Source organism: Eubalaena glacialis, chromosome 1 (assembly GCF_028564815.1).
Source record: "Eubalaena glacialis isolate mEubGla1 chromosome 1, mEubGla1.1.hap2.+ XY, whole genome shotgun sequence".
In the NCBI taxonomy this organism is placed as follows: Eukaryota; Metazoa; Chordata; class Mammalia; order Artiodactyla; family Balaenidae; genus Eubalaena; species Eubalaena glacialis.
Window position 1 is genome coordinate 14,787,285 of NC_083716.1, and position 15,814 is coordinate 14,803,098.

The following is a 15,814-nucleotide window of genomic DNA, read 5'->3' on the forward strand; positions in this document are numbered from 1 at the left end:
AGTCAGAAAGAGGAAAACAAATATCGTATATTAACGCATATATGTGGAACCTAGAAAATGGTACAGATAAACCGGTTTGCAGAGCAGAAATTGAGACACAGAAGTAGAGAAAAAACGTATGGACACCAAGGGGGGACAGCGGCGGGGATAGGGTGGTGGTGGGCTGAACTGGGAGATTGGGATTGACATGTATACACTGATGTGTATTAAATGGATGAGTAATAAGAACCTGCTGTATAAAAAAATAAATAAAATTAAATTTAAAAAAAAAACAAAAAACAAACAAAAAAACACTAAATGGTTTGCTTTTAGTATAGAATTTTGACACAAGCATTTTCTTGGAAGATGGACCAGTGACTGTGATCCCAAATAACAGGTCTGAGGCTGGCTTTCAGAAGGCTCGACTGATGGGTGTTTCAGGGCAAGGATCTTGCTCCACACCTGGTACGTGAATAGGGACACAATACATATTTGTTGTACTTAGAGCATAGCTAAGTGTCCAGCTCAGGGTTTAATGAATGAATTAATTTTTGAGCACCTGACCCATGGCTGGCTTTCAGCATGTGGAGGGTGGATGGATGGATGGGTTTTGTTCAGAGAAGTCCAGTGCTCTCATCAGAATTTCTAGTGTGCCTCTATGCCTTCATGTATCCTGTCTGTTACATTTGCTGCTTGACTTTGAAATTGGATTTCCTCCTGTTTTACTGCAGAAAATGCAATTCAAGCCTTTGGCAATGGCTCAGATGTGACCGTGTGGCAGCCAGCCCTTCCAGTTCAGACCACCACTGCCACCACCACCACAGCCTTCCAGGTCAAGAACAAGCCCCTCGGGCCAGCAGGCTCTGAGAATGAAATCCCCACTCATGTTTTACCACCTTGTGCAAATTTACAGGTAAGAGCAGGGGCCTGAACTCCCTGTCGGTGCTTACTTCTGAGGGGAACACAGATTCATTTTCTGAAATGCATTTAGAGATGGAGAGAGAATCTTGGAATGCTGCTCAGGTTTGGGTCTCAAAAGTGCATTTTAACCATGAGAGATGCAGACCGTGATGTTCTCTAGAGTGGAGAGAAGGATGGGCTCTGGAACTGACTCTGCCATTGATGAGGGCTGGGGCTTTGGTCAAGGTACTTGTATTGGCCTTGATGAGGGGTCTGGGCAGATGAATCCTTAAGCTTTCTGTTTGCACGGTGGTGGAGTTGAGTTAGCTATTTATTTATTATGCTTTTTCAGTGTCCTGTACAAAGCAGCAACATATAGAAAAGGAGCTCTTGGATTTTTCTTTTTAATTTTTAAATTAAAAAAAAGATTTGCATACAATTTTTAAAGGTTACTTTCCATTTACAGTTATTACAAAATATTGACTAATTCCCTGTGTTGTACAGTACATCCTTGAGACCATCTTACACCCAATAGTTTGCACCTGCCGCTCCCCCATCCCTGTATTGCTCCTCCCCGCTTCCTTCTCCCCACTGGTAACCACTAGCTTGTTCTCCATATCTGTGAGTCTGCTTCTTTTTTGTTATGTTCACTAGTTTGCTGTACTTCTTAGATTGCACATATAAGTGATATCATACAGTATTTTTCTTTCTCTGTCTGACTTATTTCACTTAGCATAATACCCTCCAAGACCATCCATGTTGCTGCAAATGGCAAAATTTCATTCTATTTTATGGCTGAGTAGTATTCCATTGTACATATATATACATCTTCTTTATCCATTCATCTGTTGATGGACACTTAGGTTGTTTCCACATCTTGGCAATTGTAAATAATGCTGCTATGAACATTGGGGTGCATGTATCTTTTCAAATTAGTGTCTTTGTTTTTCTCATATATATACCCAGGAGTGGAATTGCAGAGTCATGTGTAGTTCTATTTTTTGTTTTTTTGAGAAACCTCCATAATGTTTTCCACAGTGGCTGCACCAATTTACATTCCCACCAACAGTGTACAAGAATTCCCTTTTCTCCACATCCTCAAAAACATTTGTTATCTGTATTCTTGTTGACGATAGACATTCTGACAGGTGTGAGGTGATATCTCATTGTGGGTTTGATTTGCATTTCCTTGATGATTAGTGATGTTGAGCATCTTTTCATGTGCCTGTTGGCCATATGCATTTCTTCTTTGGAAAAATGTGTATTCAGTTCTTCTGCCCATTTTTTTTTTAATTTTTGAATTTTATTTATTTTTTTATACAGCAGGACCTTATTAGTCATCCACTTTATACACATCAGTGGATACATGTCAATCCCAACTTCCCAATTCATCACACCACCACCCCCGCCCACCACTGCTTTCCCCCCTTGGTGTCCATACATTTGTTCCCTACATCTGGGTATCAATTTCTGCCCTGCAAACCGGTTCATCTGTACCATATTTCTAGGTTCCAAATATATGCATTAATACGTGATATTTGTTTTTCTCTTTCTGACTTACTTCACTCTGTGTGACAGTCTCTAGATTCATCCACCTATCTACAAATGACCCAATTTCTCTCCTTTTTATGGCTGAGTAATATTCCATTGTATGTATGTACCACATCTTCTTTATCCATTCGTCTGTCAATGAGCATTTAGGTTGCTTCCATGACCTGGCTATTGTAAATAGTGCTGCAGTGAACATTGGGGTGCATGTGTCTTTTTGAATTATGGTTTTCTCTGGGTATATGCCCAGTAGTGGGATTGCTAGGTCATATGGTAATTCTATTTTTAGTTTTTTAAGGAACCTCCATACTGTTCTCCATAGTGGCTGTATCAATTTACATTCCCACCAACAGTGCAAGAGGGTTCCCTTTTCTCCACACCCTCTCCAGCATTTGTTGTTTGTAGATTTTCTGATGATGCCCGTTCCAACTGGTGTGAGGTGATACCTCATTGTAGTTTTGATTTGCATTTCTCTAATAATTAGTGATGTTGAGCAGCTTTTCATGTGACTCTTGGCCATGTGTATGTCTTCTTTGGAGAAATGTCTATTTAGGTCTTCTGCCCATTTTTTGATTGGGTTATTTGTTTTTTTAATATTGAGCTGCATGAGCTGTTTATATATTTTGGAGATTAATCCTTTGTCCATTGATTCATTTGCAAATATTTTCTCGCATTCTGAGGGTTGTCTTTTCATCTTGTTTGTAGTTTCCTTTGCTTTGCAAAAGCTTTAAGTTTCATTAGGTCCCATTTGTTTATTTTTGTTTTTATTTCCATTACTCTAGGCGGTGGATCAAAGAAGATCTTGCTGTGATTTATGTCAAAGAGTGTTCTTCCTATGTTTTCCTCTAAGAGTTTTATAGTGTCCAGTCTTACATTTAGGTCTCGAATCCATTTTGAGTTTATTTTTCTGTATGGTGATAGGGAGTGTTCGAATTTCATTCTTTTCCATGTAGCTGTCCAGTTTTCCCAGCACTACTTATTGAAGAGACTGTCTTTTCTCCATTGCATATCCTTGCCTCCTTTGTCATAGATTAGTTGACCATAGGTGCATGGGTTTATCTCTGGGCTTTCTATCCTGTTGCATTGATCTATATTTCTGTTTTTGTGCCAGTATCATATTGTCTTGATTACTGTAGATTTGTAGTATAGTCTGAAGTCAGGGAGTCTGACTCCTCCACCTCCGTTTTTTCCCTCAAGACTGCTTTGGCTATTCGGGGTCTTTTGTGTCTCCATACAAATTTTAAGAATTTTTGTTCTAGTTCTGTAAAAAATGCCATTGGTAATTTGATAGGGATTGCATTGAATCTGTAGATTGCTTTGGGAAGTATAGTCATTTTCACAATATTGATTCTTCTAATCCAAGAACATGGTATATCTCTCCATCTGTTTGTGTCATCTTTGATTTCTTTCATCAGTGTCATATAGTTTTCTGAGTACAGGTCTTTTGTCTCCCTAGGTAGGTTTATTCCTAAGTATTTTATTCTTTTTCTTGCAATGGTAAATGGGAGTTTTTCCTTAATTTCTCTTTCAGATTTTTCATCATTAGTGTATAGGAATGCAAGAGATTTCTGTGCATTAATTTTGTATCCTGCAACTTTGCCAAATTCATTGATTAGCTCTAGTAGTTTTCTGGTGGCATCTTTAGGATTCTCTATGTATAGTGTCATGTCATCTGCAAACAGTGACAGTTTTACTTCCTCTTTTCCAATCTGTATTCCTTTTATTTCTTTTTCTTCTCTGATTGCCGTGGCTAGGACTTCCAAAACTATGTTGAATAACAGTGGCGAGAGCGGACATCCTTGTCTTGTTCCTGATCTTCGAGGAAATGCTTTCAGTTTTTCCCCATTGAGAATGATGTTTGCTGTGGGTTTGTCATATATGGCCTTTATTATGTTGAGGTAGGTTCCCTCTATGCCCACTTTCTGGAGAGTTTTTATCATAAATGGGTGTTGAATTTTGTCAAAAGCTTTTTCTGCATCTATTGAGATGATCATATGGTTTTTATTCTTCAATTTCTTAATATTGTGTATCACATTGATTGTTTTGCATATATTGAAGAATCCTTGCATCCCTGGGATAAATCCCACTTGATCATGGTGTGTGATCCTTTTAATGTGTTGTTGGATTCTGTTTGCTAGTATTTTGTTGAGGATTTTTGCATGTATATTCATCAGTGATATTGGTCTGTAATTTTCTTTTTTTGTAGTATCTTTGTCTGGTTTTGGTATCAGGGTGATGGTGGCCTCATTGAATGAGTTTGGGAGTGTTCCTTCCTCTGCAATTTTTGGGAAGAGTTTGAGAAGGATGGGTGTTAGCTCTTCTCTAAATGTTTGATAGAATTCACCTGTGAAGCCATCTGGTCCTGGACTTTTGTTTGTTGGAAACTTTTTAATCACAGTTTCACTTTCATTACTTGTGATTGGTCTGTTCATATTTTCTATTTCTTCCTGGTTCAGTCTTGGAAGGTTATACCTTTCTAAGAATTTGTCCATTTCTTCCAGGTTGTCCATTTTATTGGCATAGAGTTCCTTGTAGTAGTCTCTTAGAATGCTTTGCATTTCTGCGGTGTCTGTGGTAACTTCTCCTTTTTCATTTCTACTTTTATTGATTTGAGTCCTCTCCCTCTTTTTCTTGATGAGTTTGGCTAATGGTTTATCAATTTTGTTTATCTTCTCAAAGAAGCAGCTTTCAGTTTTATTGATCTTTGCTATTGTTTTTTTGTTTCTATTTCATTTATTTCCGCTCTGATCTTGATGATTTCTTTCCTTCTGCTAACTTTGGGTTCTGTTTGTTCATCTTTCTCTAGTTCCTTTAGGTGTAACATTAGATTGTTTATTTGAGATTTTTCTTGTTTCTTGAAGTAGGCTTGAATAGTTATAAACTTCCCTCTTAGAACTGCTTTTGCTGCATCCCATAGGTTTTGGATCGTCGTGTTTTCATTATCATTTGTCTCTAGGTATTTTTTGATTTCCTCTTTGATTTCTTCAGTGATCTCTTGGTTATTTAGTAACGTGTTGTTTAGCCTCCATGTGTTTGTGTTTTTTACATTTATTTCCCAGTAATTGATTTCTATTCTCATAGCACTGTGGTCAGAAAAGATGCTTGATATGATTTCAATTTTCTTAAATTTACTGAGGCTTGATTTGTGACCCAAGATATGATCTATCCTGGAGAATGTGCCGTGCACACTTGAGAAGAAAGTACAATCTGCTGTTTTTGGATGGAATGTCCTATAAATATCAATTAAATCTATCTGGTCTATTGTGTTATTTAAAGCTTGTGTTTCCTTATTACTTTTCTGTTTGGATGATCTGTCCATTGGTGAAAGTGAGGTATTAAAGTCCCCCACTATTATTGTGTTACTGTCGATTTCCTCTTTTAGAGCTGTTAGCAGTTGCCTTATGTATTGAGGTGCTCCTATGTTGGGTGCATATATATTTATAATTGTTATATCTTCTTCTTGGATTGATCCCTTGATCATTATGTAGTGTCCTTCCTTGTCTCTTGTAACATTCTTTATTTTAAAGTCTATTTTATCTGATATGAGTATTGCTACTCCAGCTTTCTTTTGATTTCCGTTTGCATGGAATATCTTTTTCCATCCCCTCACTTTCAGTCTGTATGTGTCCCTAGGTCTGAAGTGGGCTTCTTGTAGACAGCATATATATGGGTCTTATTTTTGTATCCATTCAGCAAGTCTGTGTCTTGTGGTTGGAGCATTTAATCCATTCACGTTTAAGGTAATTATCGATATGTATGTTCCTATGACCATTTTCTTAATTGTTTTGGGTTTGTTTCTGTAGGTCCTTTTCTTCTCTTGTGTTTCCCACTTAGAGAAGTTCCTTTAGCATTTGTTGTAGAGCTGGTTTAGTGGTGCTGAATTCTCTTAGCTTTTGCTTGTCTGTAAAGCTTTTGATTTCTCCATCGAATCTGAATGAGATCCTTGTTGGGTAGAGTAATTTGGTTGTAGGTTCTTCCCTTTCATCACTTTAAGTATATCATGCCACTCCCTCTGGCTTGTAGAGTTTCTGCTGAGAAATCAGCTGTTAACCTTATGGGAGTTCCCTTGTATGTTATTTGTCGTTTTTCCCTTGCTGCTTTCAATAATTTTTCTTTGTCTTTAATTTTTGCCAATTTGATTACTATGTGTCTCAGCGCGTTTCTCCTTGGGTTTATCCTGTATGGGACTCTCTGCGCTTCCTGGACTTGGGTGGCTATTTCCTTTCCCATATTAGGGAAGTTTTTGACTATAATCTCTTCAAATATTTTCTCGGGTCCTTTCTCTCTCTCTTCTCCTTCTGGGACCCTTATAATGCGAATGTTGTTGCGTTTAATATTGTCCCAGAGGTCTCTTAGGCTGTCTTCATTTCTTTTCATTCTTTTTTCTTTATTCTGTTCAGCGGCAGTGAATTCCACCATTCTGTCTTCCAGGTCACTTATCTGTTCTTTCCTCAGTTATTCTGCTATTGATTCCTTGTAGTGCATTTTTCATTTCAGTTATTGTGTTGTTCATCTGTGTTTGTTTGTTCTTTAATTCTTCTAGATCTTTTTGTTAAACATTTCTTGCATCTTCTCGATCTTTGCTTCCATTATTTTTCCGGGATCCTGGATCATCTTCGCTATCATTTTTCTGAATTCTCTTTCTGGAAGATTGCCTAGCTCCACTTCATTTAGTTGTTTTTCTGGGGTTTTATCTTGTTCCTTCATCTGGTACATAGCCCTCTGCCTTTTCATCTTGTCTATCTTTCTGTGAATTTGGTTTTTGTTCCACAGGCTTCAGGATTGTAGTTCTTGCTTCTGCTGTCTGCCCTCTGGTGGATGAGGCTATCTAAGAGGCTTGTGGAAGTTTCCTGATGGAAGACACTGGTGGTGGGTAGAGCTGGCTGTTGCTTTGGTGGGCAGAGCTCAGTCAAACTTTAATCCGCTTGTCTGCTGATGGGTGGCACTGGTTTCCCTCCTTGTTGGTTGTTTGGCCTGAGGCGGCCCAACACTGGAGCCTACCCGGGCTCTTTGGTGGGGCTAATGGTGAACTCTGGGAGGTGTCATGCCAAGGAGTACTTCCCAGAACTTTTGCTGCCAGTGTCCTTGTCCTCACGGTGAGACACAGCTACCCCCTGCCTCTGCAGGAGACCCTCCAACACTAGCAGGTAGGTCTGCTTCAGTCTCCTATGGGGTCACTGCTCCTTCCCCTGGGTCCCAATGAACACACTACTTTGTGTGTGCCCTCCAAGAGTGGAGTCTCTGTTTCCCCTAGTCCTGTCAAAGTCCTGCAATCAAATCCCGCTAGCCTTCAAAGTCTGATTCTCTAGGAATTCCTCCTCCTGTTGCTGGACCCCCAGATTGGGAAGCCTGACGTGGGGCTCAGAACCTTCACTCCAGTGGGTGGACTTCTGTGTTATAAGTGTTCTCCAGTTTGTGAGTCACCCACCCAGCAGTTATGAAATTGATTTTATTGTGATTGCACCCCTCCTACCATCTTATTGTGGCTTCTCCTTTGTCTTTGGATGTGGGGTATCTTTTTTGGTGAATTCCAGTGTCTTCCTGTCGATGATTGTTCAGCAGTTAGTTGTGATTCTGGTGTTCTTTCAAGAGGGAGTGAGAGCACGTCCTTCTACTCCGCCATCTCAAATCAATCTCCCTCTTCTGCCCATTTTTTAATCGGTTGTTGGTTTCTTTGATGTTGAGTTGTATGAGCTGTTTATATATGTTGGACATTACTCCCTATCAGTCATATCATTTGCAAACATTTTCTCCCATTCAGTGGGTTGTCTTGGGGGCTCTTGGCTTTGTCAACATCATTGCCATTTAGGCTCAATGTGGAATATTTAACTCTATCTAAAGATAAGCCAGAGACAAGTGTTACTATCCAAGTGTTAAGGCAAATGTAGAGTCCTACTCGGGTTCATTCTTCAGGAAGCAGAAGGAGATGCTCTTTCGTGGTTTGAGGAGCTGTAAGGCACTGCACTGAAAACCCCTCGTGTGAATAGAGTCCAGTGAGAACAGCCCAAAGACTTATTTGGAGTTGATTCAGATCTCCAAGGGAAAGAAGCACAATGACATACAAACAGTCGTTTCCTAACTTTAGTCAAAGCAGAGTGTTGATTCTGCCTTTTTGTTGATTTTTTTCATCATAATGAGTATTCAGCTATTCTGGAACATATTCATATACTCACCAAGTATTTTCACACACTTCACCTCTTTGGATGTTACCCTCCTGACAGCTGCTCGAGAGATGCTATGATTGTGTTGTTACTGCAGCCTTGGAGGACATGGGGCTCAGCGAGGGGACGCTTTGGCTTGAGCCTGCAGAGCTAGCAAGTCACAGAACCAGCCCTGGAATCTAGAGGCTTGTGTTCTTTCCACGGTTCTTCCTGGATTTGAGAGGCAGCAGTGACCACGTGGTGACTTCTACCTCCTGCCATGCCAGGGGAGGGGACATGTGCCAGGCACCGTGCTGTCACTTCACACGTCACTGGAATCCATCCTCCCATCTCCCCACCACCCCCGGCCCAGGCCCCGCCGAGGATCAGCCTCACCAGAACACTCACCAGAAACTTCTCTGCCAAATACCTTCTTGACTCACAACCCAGTCTGTGTCCTAGAAAGTATTGGGGCAGTTTTTCCACTTGTGATTTGCTTGGTATCTTCTCACCCCCAACACTCCCCTCTTTTTCTTAGATATCCTACCTGCCATTCAGCTGAGCTTTAGGCTCTGTCTTCGTCCTCCTGGGTCCCCACCAACACACACCATCATATACACCCACACACAAGCCTGAGGAGAAGGCGGGTAGGGAAGACACAAGCTAAGGTCAACCAGATGTTCTTCATACTTCTAAAGTGTTTCCTGAGCCCTTCCCACGTCCAGTGCACTGTGCAGGAAATGCCAGAACTAGGAGGAGGCTTGGGGAATATTATGGCATCTAACTGCCCCATCCTGCAGTACAGCCCTGCAGTTCAGGGAGGGGAAGTGACTTGCACTAAGTCCCCCAGCTGGTTAGATGTGAGTCTAGAGGCAGACATAGCACCACAGAGCACAGTTTCTTTTTTACCTTTGGCCAGGCCTCAGCGTCCTGCTTCCTCTTAGGTCAGCCTTCTGTTCTTGTCGGGTCCGCTCAGCTTCCAGCAACTGTAAAGACAGGTGGCCAGATGAGGGTAGGACCCTGTTAGGATGAGGTGATGACAGTGGCCAGAGGTGGTTCCTGACCACAAGAAGAGGCAAGCTTTGGCTGCAGCAAAACCGGTTTCTTCTCTGCTCTTGTCTAAGTGCACAGAGCATGACGGCAGAGGCAGTGTTCACCCGGTTTATTAAGCTCCTTTTGTGTTCTGGAAACTTCATGGAGATGGGCATTCAAAAAAAATTCTGTCCTCAGTGAATGTACAAATAGTGGGCAAGACGCAGCTTGTCAGCATTTTTGGAAGGTCAGACTAAGTTAATAGATGGCATCTCAGAAGAGTACTCATCACTGGAAACTCCCTGAAATTAGTTTCCCCCATGAGAGAGGAGTCTGACAGCCATGCAGAGGTGTTCTCCCCATCTCCCTGCCCCCCGCCCCACCAGATCACCTGGCTTCTGCTTCTCGGGGTACAGTGCTTGGCTTGGCCACATGGTATTTACCTCCAACAAGATCTGCCCGACCACCCCTCCCTGTCAGGGGGACTCTGTGCCACTGCAGGGTCACCCTGGCAACGTCAGGGGAGACATGAGCTCTTTTCCCAAGAAACAGCCTTTCCTTCCCCTGTATTAGTGATAGGAACTCTGCCTCATAAACAGAGGGGCAAAGTAAAATTAAAGCATGATGTTTCTCTCAGGGCTGCCATTTAACTTCTCAGCAGAAGGGGAAATGGAGACGTGGGAACACCAAGGAAGGAGGGGGCGGCCACACCTCTCTCCCCGATGACACACACACAATCCACACATCTCAGAGCTAAACAGCATTTTACTTCTAGGGAGCTCTTAAGGGTTCCACAAAACCTCACCTTACCTCCTAAGACGACTGCCTGTCTGAGCCCATTTTTTGCACACATGAGGCAGGGGTTGAGGGCTTGGATTTTGCAGCCAAGCCTGTGTGCAGACCCAGGCTCTCGTCCTTACCAGCATCATGACCTCTCCAAGCCTCCGCTTCGTCATCTACAAAATGTTACGATTGCCTAGCTGCTAGATTAAGAGGATTAAATGGGGGTAATGTTTCAGTGCTTGGGGCAGAGTGAATGCTCCAGAATGTCACATGCGATGCTTAATCCCAAGTCAGTTGGCCATTTGGCCCTTTGCAAGAGATGGATGGTGGCGTTGTGCCTTGCTTGGGGTGTTACACTAGGGAACATTGGTGTGAGTTGCACTAACAGGTATATAGTGTGTTTCATTTTGCAGAACATTTCGCATGCATTGTGCCCTTTAGTCCTCACAGCAGCCCACGAGTCAGGTATGATAAACATCCTTCTCTTTTACAGATGAGGCAAGTGAGGCAGGGACAGGCTAGGAACATAACTGAGATCACACAGTAATTCTGTAGTGGGGCTAGGATTTCTTTTCTTTTTTTTTTTTTTTAATTTTATTTATTTATTTATTTTTGGCTGTGTTGGGTCTTCGTTTCTGTGCGAGGGCTTTCTCTAGTTGTGGCAAGCAGGGGCCGCTTTTCATCGCGATGCGCGAGCCTCTCACTGTCGCGGCCTCTCTTGTTGCAGAGCACAAGCTCCAGACGCGCAGGCTCAGTAGTTGTGGCTCACGGGCCCAGTTGCTCCGCGGCATGTGGGATCTTCCCGGACCAGGGCTCGAACCCGTGTCCCCTGCATTGGCAGGCAGATTCTCAACCACTGTGCCACCAGGGAAGCCCGGGGCTAGGATTTCTGACTCTGAGGCCAGTGTACTTTTGCCTTGTTCCATGACCTTGGACAACCTGGGCTCTTTCTTTCTTATTTATTTATTTATTTATTTATCTATTTATTTATTTATTTATTTTTGGCTGTGTTGGGTCTTCGTTTCTGTGCAAGGGCTTTCTCCAGTTGCAGCGAGCGGGGGTCACTCTTCATCGCGGTACGCGGGCCTCTCACTATCGCGGCTTCTCTTGTTGCGGAGCACAGGCTCCAGATGTGCAGGCTCAGTAGTTGTGGCTCACGGGCCTAGTTGCTCTGTGGCATGTGGGATCTTCCCGGACCAGGGCTCGAACCCGTGTCCCCTGCATTGGCAGGCAGATTCTCAACCACTGCACCACCAAGGAAGCCCTGGGCTCTTTCTTTGAAGTAGGAATGGACAGAGAGTAAGAAGTAAAAAAATTAGTAAAGGAGGTCATGCAGTATTTGTCTTTCTGTGTCTGGCTTATTTCACTTTGTATAATGTCCTCCAGGTTCGTGATCTTATTTATATGTGGATTCTAAAAAAGTTGAACTTTTTAAAGCAGAGACTAGAATGGTGGTTACCAGTGGCTGGGGGTGGGGAAATGGGGAGATGTTGGTTATAGGGTACAAACTTTCAGACATGCAAGTTGAACAAGATCTGGATACATATAGCACGGTGACTATAGTTAGCAGTACCATATTATATACTTGAAATTAACCAAGAGAGTACATCTTAGTTGTTCTTACCCCACCCCCCAAAATGGTAACTATGTGAGGTGATGAATATGTTAATTAGCTTGATTGCGGTAAACCTTTCACAATGTATACATACATCAAAACATCAAGTTGTATGCCTTAAGTAAGTACAATTTTTATTTGTCAATTATACCTCAGTAAATCTGGGGGCGGGGAAGAATAGTGAAAGAGGAAGGGAGAAGCTGGATTTGAGAGACCCATATGTCCCAGTGCTTCCTGAAGACAGTGCTTCGAATGATGGGAAAAACAGAAAGCTTGTAGGCTGGGATGCTTCATGCTGAAATCCCAGCAGACAGAGTATAGGGGAAAGACTGAAAGTTTGCCACTAAAACTTTTTGCAGCTTGATTATCTCTTTAGAATGACCTATATTAAGGATGGTTGAAAGAATCATTGGAAGCCAGAGGATTGGGGGTGAGTGGGTGAGTGATGAGAGGGGACTAAGCCTATGAGAACGTGGTCCCTGGCGTTGATTTAGGACTCTTGCTTCAACGTAGGGCTCCCAGGAGACTTATTCTTCCCATCTGTCCTTCCTTCGCCTGCCTGGCTATCTTCAGATAAATTACCATTTGCCAGGGGGTCCTAGAAATATCTTAGAGTGGCGTTTGTCCCAGCCGTATGTGTCATTACTCAGAATAGAACTGACTTAAACCAGCTTGGGATCCATTGGTAACAGATTTGGAGCAAGTCAACTATCTTTGGCAGCTCTAAAGTTCACTACCCTCGAGAAGCACCCTCTTGTAATATTTTTAAATATACAATAATATGAGAAAACTCTGAGGGACTTGGGTTTCTGTCTTAACATTTGAGATAGATTTCCCCTTGGAAGGGAAGAAATAAGAATAAACATTTTCAAAAATCGACTTCAGAGTGTAATTATCAACAAACCAAACACAATTCTGTTTGGGGAAAATGAGTGGCCTTGCGTGTGGTGTATATAGGACTCATCTGCAGTTCCTATGAAAGGCTCAGCTTTAAAAAAAGGAAAGTTGGTTGATTAGTATAAAATGTCATAGAAAAGTCCAAGAGCTAACCCCCTGAGATCATAAAATACCAGGTTTTGGGTAACCAGCCAAGCTCCCATGTCAGGATTAATTGGCAGGCATATTAGTAACAAGCATGACACAGGCTGTGCTATTGCTGGCATATCCCTTTGACTTGCACAAAGTGGTCACATGACAAAGAAACATTAAAAATCCTACCAATTATTTCATCTTCTGTGCACTTGAGTGGTCTGGTAGCTGGAAAAAGCTCAGAATATTTAAATCAAATGGACTGTACTTGTCACTTATTTAAAGTAAATTTGGGAAGTGTAGGTGTTGGAAAAATCTCTATTTTGCATTATTATACATCACTTAACTCTGGTGGCTTAAAGTGAAGACCTCTTAAAGTGGACTTTATAGGCCCTTGATTTCCATGGTCAAATAAGGTTGCAGAAACTTGGGGAATACAGCCTTGGGACTAAGGCTGAGGACCCTTGAGAAATTTTCACTGTCTCTGTCCTTTTCCCCAGGAAGAGATGCGATGTGTGACTGAGAGGAGAAAGTCTGATGGATGGGGGCGCACACTCAGAGCAGGGCTGGCAGAAGGGTGTAGGTAGCTGTGAGCACTTACTGGGGGCTCCAGGGAACAGGGCTAGCCACATCCAAAGTCAGTTTTTTTGTGAACCAAATAAAACATATCTATGAGTGAGACATGGAGGTACAGCAATTGTGGATCTCAAGTTTAAGTCTCCTCCCCCCCCTCATCTTAATGGGACTTTTAAGCAGCGTTCTATATAAAAAGGAATTCGCAAAGCAGCTTTCTCAGTCGTATAAGAGATGTGAGCAGGGTCCAAATGAATAGCTTTTGCAAGAATGCTTACTGCTAAAGTTAGCAATGCAAAGGCTCCCTGTCCCTTTACCCCCCTTAACAATCATGTCATCTACTTTGGCAGTCAGACTATGCTAACCCTAAGAGGAACAGTGCTGGCCATCTGTGGGCCATGGGGGCAAAGGCCTTGAGGTGGGCATCTTTCCTGGAGCAGAGAACCTGGGTTCAGTGGATTTCAGTCTAGGTCTGCACCTCCCTGGCCTCCCAGGAAAGCCTCAGTACAATCCCTCTCTTGGCCAAGCACAGTCTGAAGCTTATAGAAATGCACTGGGCACTTGTATGTTGTAGCACAACGTTTACAGATTGGTAGTAGGGGCAGGGGGCAGATGCACTTTGGCTCTTTAACACCTGCTTATAACCTGTTTAACTCCTACATATGAAGAATATTTGAATATTGAATTAGAACACTGAATATTAGAATACTGCAAAAATCTCTATCTGAAACAAGACCTTCCATCCTGGAGGAACAGCATGTGTTACCCCCTCCTTGCCCCGATACCTCATCAGACCTAAACAGAGTCTATCTGTACTGGATAGGGCCAGACCAGACTGGAAATGATTTTGAAGCTCTTCCCAGGGCCAAACCCCACAAGTCTCAATGTGGCAAGAAGGTGATTATCCAAACCTGCTCAATACCCAGGACTCCACTGGCTGTGACCAAGTGAAAATTTTAAGTGTTGAGTTTTAAAAGGAAAGCTGCCAGTGGGTGTTTTGTAAATCATTTGTGCCAGCAGGCTGACCCCATTTGTCAGCTAATCCTGGAAATACAGGAGGTAAATTTAAATCTTCTAGCATGAAGCACTTAATCAATATTCTAAATGTTTTTCTTGCAATTTATGCTAGCAGAGCAATGGGGAGCTTTGGCATCCTGTTAATCTTCTGGAGAAGAGTACTTGAGAGCAAGGCCAGGGTGGTGGGATTTTGCACAGGCTGACTGGTGGGAAGGTGGGAAGCTGGAAGGAGATGGGGAGAGGCGCTTATTTCCACACCAGGCCCCTAGTGCAGGGATACTCATCCCCTGTACTCACGCCACCCTTGCCAGTGGTTAAAGCCACCCTCTGGTACCTCCGTTTCACCCTGTGGCTGACAGCCGAGGAGTTGCTTTGCTGGGGGCGGAGCATGAACTTTGGAGTTGGCTGAACTTGAGTGAGTTTCCCAGCTCACTTCCTATTGCTCTGTGACCTGGGTCATGTTTCTTACCGTCTCTGAATGTCTCCTTTAAGCTATCACCCACCTCTGGGGTTTGTTGTGAGGATTAAAGAACTAGTGCCAGTATGCAGAGGGCCTAGCATGACTGGCCAACCCTCTGCACTTGGAAGTGGACACCACTGTTATTGTGGTTGGTGACACATGTTAGAGCTTTAACTGTGGACCCTGAGGCCGTATAAGAAGGTTGTTCCCAGGGATTGGGGTGGGGGTAGGGGCACATGGATGGAAAAAGATGGAGCTCTTTAGGTTTTGCTTCCTTAATTTGTAAGAAGGCTTTGAACCAAGTGATATCCTGCTGGTTCTAAGATGCAGTCATTGTAGAAAGTCCCAAGGAAGGAGGGGAAGGGGTGGGATATTCTATGGACACCAGGCCAAGAAGAAAAGGAAACCACAAGACAATAAAGAAAGGATCAGGTCTTGAACTGGGCTTAGAACTGTTTCAGATTCCATCTCTCCATGCCCAGGAGTCTCTCAAGAGATCCTCCTAACAATCAGATTCTTGGTGCTGTGAACTTGGAGCTGTGACAGTAGTCAGGTCTTGGTCCAGCCTGGGTGTCAGAGTATGACCACCTGCCAGAGGCCATTGCCATATCTCTTTAACTAGTGTTGACAATGGGAAGAGGTGACACAATTGTAAACAGGAAACACTCTTATTTGCAGAAAAGATGGTATTTGAGAGCTAGCCCTGCCTCTTAGCCTCAAAGACCAGGAATTTGCAGG

At 42.8% G+C, this 15,814-nt stretch overlaps 1 protein-coding gene across 3 annotated transcripts in view; it reads left to right on the plus strand.

Moving 5' to 3' along the window:
• Positions 1 to 15,814, plus strand: part of GFRA1 (GDNF family receptor alpha 1) — a 217,216-nt gene that overhangs the window by 182,556 nt on the left and 18,846 nt on the right. For all 3 annotated transcript variants that reach the window (XM_061193036.1, XM_061193046.1, XM_061193042.1), the window contains one exon: positions 711 to 892. In XM_061193036.1, coding sequence (XP_061049019.1) covers positions 711 to 892 — 182 coding nt within the window. The remainder of the gene's footprint in view (positions 1 to 710; positions 893 to 15,814) is intronic.